Genomic DNA, 11,495 nt, shown 5'->3' on the forward strand with positions numbered 1-11,495 from the left:
TTTAAAACATTCTGAATCTGCTGGAATTATCATGTTGACGCCTGAAAAGTTATAGTAAATCAAAAAACTTAAACATTAGAGCTTCGGTTGTCAAAGAGTTAGCAATGATTATGTCATTTTTAGCCAAAATATTTGTCATTTTCTAGGTCATAATTTCCACAGAGTGACAGGAGGTCGTCAGAAATCCGCCTCTGAGTTGAGCTGGCCCATCTGCATTTCCCATGACCATCTTTTTAAATGTTCTCCTGCTAGCTTACAGCCCCCCACAACCTAGAAATGCAATTTTGATCTTAATTTTCTCCATATTTGACCATTTGACCTCCATCATCAGGAAATGCGATGGAAACCTCTTAATATGTATTGAAATGGTTTTATCAATGGTTCCATGGTGATCCCCAGGGATATGTTCTTGGCCCCATTATTGTTTTTTTTTTCATATAATTACCTTTAGCGAAATATTTCACATTTTTAAATAGATTAAGGCACAGGCACATGTCTCAAAGTCAAGGCCCGGGGGCCACATCCGGCCCTCCAGATCTTTTTATTTTATTGTTATTAATGGCCCGATGTTATCTTATGTTTATTTCTAACTTGTATAATTTTGACAAAATATATTTTTATGGAGAGTAAAATATTGAAAGTTATTTAAGGTTTAAGTTGATTTATTCTGGAATAATATTCCTGCCTTTTTGTTATTCATATTTTTGTTAAAAAGTTACAGATTTAAATAAAAAAAAAAATAGCGTTCTGGACTATTTTGGCATTTACTAAGATTTCTTTTTCTGTTTTGGAGTTTAGCTAATATTTCAGCTAAATGCTAGCTCTTTTGGCTAATTCAGGCTTTTCTTTTTAAAATATTTAGGTTATTTTGGAGTTAGGGTAATATTTACACGCTAGCTGTTTCGGCTAACTTAAGCTTTTTTTCCAGTTTTTTAGGATATTTTGAAGTCTAGGTATTTTTTCAGCTACATGCTAGCCGTTTCGGCTCACCTTAGTTTTTCTTTTAGTTTTTTGGGCTGCTTATATTTTTAGCTGGCTATCAGCTTCAGTGTTTTCAGCAATCAAGTTCAGCATCTTCAGCAGCCAAATTCAGCTTACAGCTTTCACACTAACATTATCGCAGGTAATGCTATATATCAAGATCATAATTATGTTAAAAAGTTATTGTTTTAAAGTTTTAACATTTTGCATTCTGCTTGCTTTTTAGATTATTTTAGCATTTACTAAGATTTTTTTAGGCTATTTTTAAGTGAAGCTATTTTTTCAGCTACATGTAAGCTGTTTTGGCTAACCTAAGTTTTTTTTAGGTTAATTTGGCATTTAGCTAATATTTTAGCAGGTTATCAGTTACATTGATTTCAGCTATCAGCTTAAGCGTTTTTATCTATCAATTTCAGCATCTTCAGCAGCCAAATTCAGCTTACAGCATTCACACTAGCATTATCACAGGTAATGCTATATATTTAGTTCATAATTATGTTAAAAATTTGTTGTTTTAAAGTTTTAAATATTTTGTTTTAGAGTGTTCAATTAATGTTTATTCTGTTCGGCCTGCAACCTAAGGTGTGTTTCGGATTTTGGCCCCCTGTCCAATTGAGTTTGATGCCCCTGGTTTGAGGCTATGATGGCTACAGGTTAGCAAAAAAAAAAAAAGAGAAATTGGTTGGGTATTTATTGTTTTTTTCCACCTGTAAAAAAAAATCCTTTGGAAGACCTTTAGGAGAAACAAATATTTTACCAGCTCAGAAACTCATTTCTGTCTCGTCTTGAAACGTCTTAAAAAGTATTTCAGAAATAAATCATCAACATTCAGCAAACTGGGGTTTATTAAGATTCACCGTACAGCCAGAATCAGCAAGGACAACACAGAACTCAGACGAGGCTCCACTGACATCTTTGTTGCTGTAATCTTGACGATTTTTTTATTCTTTTTTAAAGTGATGCTTGGACATCTCCAAAGAATTTTTTTAGATGTTTGTAGAGAGAAGCTTACAGACTCCATCCATGCCTTGGGCTTCACTCTACTCAGGAGTCGCATTCGTCTCATGCTCCAAACAAACATTGAAAGATAGAAAAATGTGAGTCGTCCGTCTTTGTCCACACCTGACAGCCTCCCTGTTCAGCAAACTGATACATGGATGACAATGTTCTGACTCGGCAGCAGCAGACAGACGTGACAGGAGAAATGTTTACAGCATGCACATTGACTTTTAAGACGTGCAGAACAAATAAAAACCAAATCCTTCAGATGAGACAACATGTCTTAGAAACAGCAGCAAGTTTGATACAAACCAAGCTTTCCCTGCAGCCGCTTTGGAGCTTCATGTCTGAGGCACAAACCTCCACAGCTGCACGCTTCCAGGAAGCCATGCAGTGATCGGCTGGAGTTTGGCACCATGGCAACAAGGTACTTAAAGTTATGCAAAATGCTGACTCATCTGTAATGTGGCGTCTTCTGTCATAGAACCTTCTTTTCTTTTCAAGAAGATTAGCCATTTTTCATGAAAAGGTGGTTGTGTTCTGCGTTCTTTAACCCTTTAGCGCTGGAGCTAAAGCCGCTTTTCACCTTCAGAATCTGCTGGAATCACGTCGATCGTCTTAACAATGAAAAAGTTACAGTATGTTAAAGATTTTGTGTCTAGGCGACACCGACGACGCGGCTTGTTCTTACATTAAAACTTTTAAGCTTTGTTTTTATTAAGAGGACTAAAAAATGTGAATACTCTGACCTATCAAGCAAATAAAATTGGAAGGTTTTGCTGATTAACAACAAGGAATATTGTGTTATCACATCCACAAAGGGGAAAGGGTGTCTTAACACTAGAGGCCATGGCCTGTGCTTTCTTACAGAATTGTTTCTTCTTTTTTTTTTGTTTTAATTTTGTGGGTTTTGTGAAACTGATTGTTAATGTCCCAGTCTCAACTCTGTAAGGGAAAAATTAAAGATTGTTGACCACTAGTTGAGCCCATGGAGCACATGTGTCAAAATCAAGGCCCGAGGGCCGGATCCGGCCCTCTAGGTAATCATACCCAGCATTATCGCAGGTAATGATAAATATCTAGTATATAATTATTAGAAAAAGTTACGATCTTTAAAAGTTAAAGAATTTAGTTTAAGTATGGTCAATAAATGTTTCTCCTGTTCAGCCTGAAACCTAAGTAGTGTTTTTTTTTTTTATTGAGTTTGACACCCCTGCTGAGGAGCAAAAACGTTCATGCACATTTGAATCTATGGGTGTGCTGCGGGTGACCATGCTGTAGCAAACACTTAAACGACACATACAGGTAACTAAAGGTGAAGAAGGTGAGTCCATTTTTTAACTCCAAAAACCCAGCACTAGGAGCCTGTTGGTGCTGTTCAGTTGATGAGTGCATGGTCCATGAATGCCCGTTGCATGAACATGCGTGTAGCCTGACTTTTAGAAAATAGAAGACGTTAGAAAATCAGTGTAGTTTGCGTGGACGTCCTACAAGCATCTTCGGGTTCACTTATGAATCATTGGCACATGGTGAATAAAAAGCCAGTACTCTCACTTCACTAATGACTAGAGCAGGGGTGTCAAACATACGCCCCATGGGCCGTATTCGGCCCACCAGATCATGACAAGAAAAAAAAAAATATAGGATGAAAGTTTTTTAGTCATTTCTGTGGTTCTGTAAAGAATGTGCAATTCTTCTACTAGGGGGAACAAAGGAAAAGCAGCCAACGGGAAAATAATTTTGTATGGTAGAGGAGAAATCAATACTTGCGTTTTGAGCCAGCTGGAATTCTATGACACCAAGTCTTTCATACATCAGAACAGAGCTGTGAAAGGCAACGCCTGGAACAAGATTCACGGGATTTTGCACAAAGGCTCCTCCAACGTCGGACATGCATTAGTAACAGTTGAAAAAAAATAATAAGACAAAGTCCTTCCCTGCTTGTCCAGTGTGAATAGCACGGGCTAAAGGCTCTTTCAAGAACATGCCAATCACGCATTCTTGAACAGGTGTCACATGCTTGTAGTGTCCATAGCTGAAGTAGTTACTTTGGGTAAAAGTTAGGCCAAACCTGAATTGGTTCTCTACCCCTATGGTTTCTCCCTACAGTTAGTCATCCAAGCAAAGATATATGGAAAACTAGTGTCTTCAAATCTGGATGTTTCTAACACTCAATGATCATCTATGTAAGTGCGTAGCTGCTTGCGCTCAGAAAATACACGACATCAGTGCTATACCTTTCTGTGCTACAGAGCACACCCACATAAAGAAATGTGTTTCTTCTCAGATCACCCTACCAGATGAGTGATACCCAGCCTTCAGTGGCTATGGCTCCTCAGAAAAACACCACTACAGCGTCAAATACCTTCACAATTGGAGCAATAGCGAAGAGTCGAAGGGGTAGGTGACAAATTTAGATTTGGCCACAAATTTAGCGTAGGTTCTTGATTAAGGTCAAATTTAAACGTAATGAAGACTACACAGTGATATCCTCCATGTTATGGATCAACACATTCTTATTCCCAATCCATCACATATTGACATTTGGTTAAGGACCCCACCGCGTCACTTTTTGATGTTTTGGGTGTCCCAAAGTCATTGTTTTTTTTAACTGGCTGTTCCCATTAAATCACAGATCCCCAACCTCCGGGCCACAAACCAGAACCAGTCCAGTACCACGACGCGTAGTGCACCAGTATTCAAACTCCGTATCGGTACCTACCCTAACCCGACACCAGACCAGATGAAGTACCAGATCGAAACCGGTTCCAGACACGATACTGGGTGCCAACCGGATACGGTAACGGACACAAACCAGTGCCAGGTTACGGTACTGGGTTAGGGTACCGGTACTGGACGCCTCCTAAGGACCAGTGCACATCCAGTACTGCATTTGGTACCGGGTTAGGGTACCAGTACCAGGTTAAGGTACAGGTCCCAGGTTAGGGTACCGTTACCAGCCGCGTCCCGAGAACCAACGTTCAGTACCACATTTGGTACTGCGCCTGGTACGTCCGAGGGTTGCGGACCCGGGATTTTACGAACAGCCAGCGTATCAAAAGATGACGAGGACACTCAAAATGTCAAGAAGTGACGCGGAAGGGGCCTTGACCAAATGTCAATATGTGACGACTTGGGGATGAGAGTATGTTATGTGGATGGACAGTTTGCATGCTGCCTTCTAGAACAGTTCTGGAAGGAAAACCCAGACTGCAAAAAGCTCAGATCAGTCTTTCCAACCCTCTGTTAGAAACCGACAGGCACCGGATGGATCAAGATCACAGCACAGGCACAATGATGAGCACTGTTACAGAGATCCCTACAACTCCTCCATCAGGATCCAGTTGGGATCTTACACTAGAATGTCCAGATAGCAGAAGGCCATCAAACATTCTCCATTGTGGCTTCAGACGACACGTCAAGAAGTCTTCTTGTAATGGCATTGATGAATGTCCAAACATTTCCGGTTGGGCCTTCATGGACCCTTCTTTACATTACCCAGACCAAAGACAAAGATTGTTTGATTGAGACACACCTGTCAACTTCTCACATATGTCAAACAAACCACAAATACCAACATGAAGAGATGAAAAGTTCAGTTTTCTGCTCTCGTGATTCTCTCTTCTTTCATCTGTCGGTCCATCACTCCTTCTTCTGAGGTCTCTCCATGAGGATCTGTTGAATGTAAGTCTCCAGATCATCGAGGCTGCTGCTGTCTGCCTTTCTCCCGGGCTCACTGTTTCGTGTCACTGAGGGCACCTGAACGGAGTTATCAAACATCTTCTGCAGGGAAGAAACCAAGCCCGTCTGGGGAGGGGGCCGCTCTTCGGGGATGCGAACTCTCTGAAGCGGTCGGGAGAATTGAGGTGGATAGCTATTGTAGTAGGACTTATGCTGGAGGCGTACAGGAGGCTTCCTCAGCTGAGGCTGCACCCAGCTTTGATAAGGCCTTCTAGGAGGGAACGTGTCCACAGAACCCCCCCACAGGCTGTTCAGAGCAGCAGGGGGTTTGGAGATGTAGTACTGGGGCTTGGGTCTGGGGGCAGGAGGAAGATAGATGGGATAGTAGTCCAGGAAGGGGCTCCTCTGGTAGTAGGAAGCATAGGCATAGGGATAAACAGGATACCTGGTCCAAGCAGACTTTAAGGGGTTGAAATGACGGTTCTGTTTGACTAACTGAGGCTGAGACCAAAAGCCTGGACTGACCTGCAGAGACTTGGAAAGTTTCTTCTGAAAATTCTCTGATCTGAGTTTATTTTTCTCCTGAAACCAGGTCTTGAGGAGATTGGCAGCTGGAGATGGTTGCTTGGAAACTGGAATGCTATTTTGATTTGAAGCCTGCCATCCAGGCAAAAACGAGGCAGACGGTGTTGATGGGGGACGCTGCCAGAAGGACATCAGCTGCGGGGACGTGTCTTTCTTTTTCTTCTTCTCAACATCAGCGATTATGTCCACCACATCGTCCGCCGGGAGGTGCAGCTTGCTGGAAATCTCAATGAGCTTGTCGATGGTCTGTGGGTCGATGTCGTTCTCCTCGATCACCTCCTGCTCCTCGTTGGACCTCTTGTCCTCAGCAGCGTTGGACAGAGGAGAGCTGTGCTTCTTCTTGCCATGGTTTTGTTTGACCATGTACCGCAGGAGCATGTCTGAGGCGATGTCCGCCAGCTTCTCTTCCTCCATCTTGGCTTTTTGCGCCTCAGCTGCCTGCCTCAGCATCTCCTCCTGCTCCACCTTGGCTCGAGCTTCTTCTTCTTCTGGACTCAGTACTTCCTCTTCCTCCTCCTCTGGTTCATCATCTTTTTCCTCTTGCTCCTCTGGAGGTGGAGGCTGAGCGGCCATACCACCATACTTCTTCTCCTCTAGTTGTTCGATGGAGTTGTCGCTATCAAACTTTGGGAAGAACAGAGCTTTTTGCGTCTCCTCCTGCCACTTCAGCTTCTTCTTGGTCAGGGCCAGATCAGTGCCTTTGTGTTTGGGTATGACATCGTTATAGCTGCTGAAAGCTCGCGTCTGCCGGCGCTCCACTTCCACCTCTCTTTCAGTGACCGTGTTCAAGCGAGGAAACTCCTTCATCATGGTCTCCAGACTCTTGAGCTCCTCCGGGTTGAGCTGCTCCTCCTCCTCATCCTCCTCGTTGTTTTGGTCCGCAGTAGGTGAGGATCCATTCCCGTTCTCTGATAGTGTTTCTGAACCTGGTGGCTTTTGGACCTGGATTATCTGGCTTGTGGTGTGACTATTCACCTTCTCAGTCATCCTCTCCTCCTCTTCCATAGCCCTCTTCCTCTCCTCTTCCTCCTCGATTCCCCTGTCCTTCCCGTGTGAGGCAATCAGCATCTCCAGCTCCTCTCGTCCATCTCTGTGCCGGTCTGCTCCCTCCTCATTCACCTCCTGCTTTTTGACAGCTCTCCTCTCGGCTTTCATCTCCTCCTCTTCAGGCCTGCCTCGCTCCACTTGTGAGCGATTCAGCGCCTCCAGTAGAACCGCTGCTAACTTCCTGGGATCAACATCTTTGAAGAGCTCCTCCTTCTTCTCATCCCTGTGGATTGATGCTCTCTCTTCATGTCTTCTCTCCAGTCCAGATGGAGCATCAGCATGAAGGTCTTGAACGTCTCCACTGGTTCTTAGAGGGTGGGAGGTGGACGATTGGGGAAAGGAGACTGATATGACAAGGAGGAGGAGCGTGAAGACACTTGTGGCTTTAAAGTTCTTGGTCATGGTCTTGTAGAACAGATCGGTTGGGAGTACCGAAGACAACCTGGAGGAGAAAGGACAAAAAAGGTTTTAGCCAAAATGATTGCTGTCTTGAAATGGTGTTACCATCTTTGTTGATTTTTGTGTGACCAATGGTGGCTTCCTTATCAAGACTGGTAGGAAAATTAGTGGAGAAAGATCAAACTGATTCCATCTACTCAGACAGAAGAAAACATACCTGTCTTCTGGGAGACACCTTTGAATTGAAATTGATTATGAGTCTTAGGGACATGATGTCTTACTGAGTGTGTTCCAATAACTGACAAGCATACTTGTTCCTCCAAAGAGACGATGACATGATGGAAACTCAAATAAAATAAAGGCTTTGAAACTAGAAGATATTCCAGGTTTATGGGTCTAAAGCTTTCATGAATCAAAATCTATTTGCCAAACCCTTGAACTGTGATTGGTGCTTGCTTCCATCTTAACCATGTGGGATGCCTGGTCAAGCGTGGTCAGATCTAGAGTGATAGAAATCATCCACCGCTCTATGACTCAAGCTAAACTTGTTCTTACATGTTCCATCAAGACAAAGACTTGTACTCAATGTAACAAGTAACTCTGTCCTCGGTGGGCCAATGTGTCAAAAGTCTTAGTTAAGGTGCATTAAACGTTGGAAGTTTTTAAATTGTTACTTTTTCTAAATAATAATAGACTGTAAAGCCACATTTCCACTGAGTGGTACAGTCTGGTCCAGTTTAGAGTGCTCCAGGTAAATCAGGTGAGTGTTTCCACTTTTTTTTCTGTCGGAATGACCTTCTGCCAATCAACAGGTTTCAACAGTAGCTCCGCCCTAACAGGTCTGTTCCGTTTTTCTAACAAATGGGAGCCCAAAAATGCTACGGTTTGGTCCAGCTTAATGGATCCATTTTAGAATGGAAATGGTCAAAATACCAAACTGGACTGTCCCATTATAGAACTGGTCTGGACTATTATAGAACTGGACTGAGTGAGTGAAAACGATTTTACTTCTCTATTAAAATGAAATCAGTTCAGTCACCATTTTTTGTGAAACGCCATTTCGGAGCCAGAAATCGCCAATAAACAGTGATTGGTCCAAGTTGGTCTGAGTCAACATTTCTATGGCAACCACTCTCACCAATCAGGAGTGAGTCCAGTATTCATATACAGTCAATGGGTTGACTATTACCTGTTTTTTTGAACATTCAGCTACGCATCAGCTGAAGATACAAACGTCTTGATGAGCGTCACACCTAAATACCACCACGTTTTCAAGTTCTGTATGTCTCAGGTTCTACAAGAACAACTTGTACAATCGATAAGCATGAATACATGAATGAACTTCTATCTGCAAGGTTTCATCTGACACAGCTGCAGAGAGAGTAATCCATAATGTGATGTGGTTTTGGATCTGAATGGGAAACTGTCAGCCCTCCCCAGTCAGCACTTCCTTTGGGAAATCAGATGTTTTGAAGTGAAAGCATTTGTCTCTGACTCTTCTGCATGTTTGCTGTTGCCAACTTGTTTTCGTGTCGTGAAGTCATGAAGTTGAATTTTCTCCAGACAAGAGGATTTCACGTCATCGAGCTCAAGCCTGAACCAATCAAACGCTTTTTCGTGACAGCGAGCACGAGCGCGTCAGCTCCACGCAGATCAGTTTGATCCACTCTGTTGTCATGAATCAGCTCAGAGCGGCGCTCACGAGCCCTCTGAGAGGGACCGAACGCACGAGACGGTGTGAGCGCTTACCCTGGAGAGGCGCGCACGCCCCCAGGATGAGCCACCTCACTGCCCACACCAGCACAGCTCAGCATTCAAGCAGGAGCGGCCTCAAAGATGAAGAGGAGGTGGAGGAGGAGGAGGAGGAGGAGCAGAAGGGCTCTGGCAAAGAATGCGCGCAAAGCAGCTCAGACAAGAAACGAGGAATCCTAGAAGTGAAACCACAAGCACACAACTGCAAATCCCAGCGGATGCACAATGCAACAACTGCAACAAACAACAGCAGCACAAGATGCACGTCAGACGAGCCGCGCATTTGTTTCCCCTCCTGCGTGCAGATCTGACTTCTGTTGCCGCTCTTGCATGCACATTTCCCATATATCGCCCCTCCTGCGTGCATATTTTTGCATCTATTGCCCCTCCTCCGTGCACTCTTGCCATTTGTTTCACCTCCTGCTTACAGATTTTGCTTCCATTGCCCCTCCTCCATGCACATTTGGGATTTGTTGCACTACATTCATATTTTTGCACCCATTGCCCCTCCTGCGTGCACATTTGTCATCTATTGTCACTCCTCCGTGCACTCTTGCCATTTGTTTCACCTCCTGCTTACAGATTTTACATCCATTGCACCTCCTCCATGCACATTAGGCATCTGTTGCACCTCCTCCATGCACATTAGGCATCTGTTGCACCTCCTGCGTGTCTATTTTTGCATGTGTTGCACCTCCTGCGTGTCTATTTTTGCATGTGTTGCACCTCCTGCGTGTCTATTTTTGCATGTGTTGCACCTCCTGCATGCACATGATGCATCTGTTGCCCCTCCTCCGTGCACATTTGCCAGTTGTTGCACCCCGTGCGTGCAGATTTTTGCATCTGTTGCACCTGCTGTCTGCACATTAGACATCTGTTGCACCTCCTGCGCGCAAGTTGCGCATCTGTTGCAGCCCTTCTGCACCTCCTGCATGTAAACTGCGCATCTGTTGCGCACGTCCTGCGCTCCTTTTGCACATCCGCACTTCATTGAAGCAGAAACTTTGCTCCCCTCTTATTTCTAACTTTTCGTGTTGCGCCTCCTCCCCCTCCTCCTCAGTCTCGTGAAACATTCCCGACCCGCAGCATTAGAAGAACCTCCCGCGCCTCCTACCTGCAGATGCGTGGGAGCTGCGGGGGATTCCAGCCTCCCCTCCTCGTCACGTCCGCTGCTGGGAATCCCGCGGTCCTCTGGATTCCCGCCTCTGTGAAATGCCTTCCTGCGCGTCCTCGCGGGTTCTGCCGTCGTTCGCCTCCGTCTCGTGCCTCCTCTCGGGATCGTCTGTTTTCAGGACTCTGGACAGCGGCTGCGGCTCTCCGGCTGTGCCCCCGCTCTCCGGACCCACGTGACGCATGCGTCAAGCGGTTCCCATTGACGTCACTGCCCTCGGTTTCATTCATAAGATTTTCCCGGCACCCACCTCATTCACCTCCTCCTCCTCCTCCTGCTCTCTCCTCCTGCTCCCTGGTGGCAGCAGCTGAATGAAGCAGGCGTTAATGGCGGCCCGCTGCAGCAGCATCTGTCCATGATGCACCTCCTGCTGCAGGAGTCCACAGGGAGGATGCTGTCACACAAAGACATTGTTAAAAAATTATATTAATTTTTTTCAAATGATCTTTAATTATTTATTGAGAAATACCTAAAAAACATCACATTTAAAACTGATTTAGATTTTTGATGCTCTAAAATACCCAGCATGCCTCAGAATTATTTTGAAAATAAATCTTGGAAAGATTTAAGAGCCACTCCAATGTGTTTTTAAAATGTTTCTGTGGCATAATTGAGAACATATATAAAGAATGTTAAGTTTAAAATAAAGTCTTTTATTTATTCAAATTACTGTGAATCAGGAGCAGATGAAAGAATTCTGTTAGAAAAAGATTCTATTTGTGACAGTAAATACGCTGGATGGACCACAAGCTGCTCCGCTCCATTCTGATCCATCCACTGTCAGACAAATAAATCCACGAACGTCTTTGTTTTCCTCGTCTGAGCTGGAATCTGTACGTCAGGATAACTCAGAAATGATTGATCAGAATTTTTGCTGCAC

The 11,495-nt window shown here is 44.2% G+C and overlaps 1 protein-coding gene across 1 annotated transcript; it reads right to left on the reverse strand.

Moving 5' to 3' along the window:
* Nucleotides 1–1,808: 1,808 nt before the first annotated feature.
* On the reverse strand, nucleotides 1,809–10,930 carry vgf (VGF nerve growth factor inducible). The gene is made up of 2 exons (XM_024288363.2): nucleotides 10,559–10,930; nucleotides 1,809–7,735 (listed from the first exon to the last, which is right to left on the reverse strand). Exons 1-2 carry the CDS (start codon nucleotides 10,843–10,845, stop codon nucleotides 5,623–5,625), a joined length of 2,400 nt encoding a protein of 799 aa, XP_024144131.1. The 5' UTR covers nucleotides 10,846–10,930; the 3' UTR covers nucleotides 1,809–5,622.
* Nucleotides 10,931–11,495: the final 565 nt, after the last annotated feature.

Source organism: Oryzias melastigma, linkage group LG18 (assembly GCF_002922805.2).
Source record: "Oryzias melastigma strain HK-1 linkage group LG18, ASM292280v2, whole genome shotgun sequence".
NCBI lineage: Eukaryota > Metazoa > Chordata > Actinopteri > Beloniformes > Adrianichthyidae > Oryzias > Oryzias melastigma.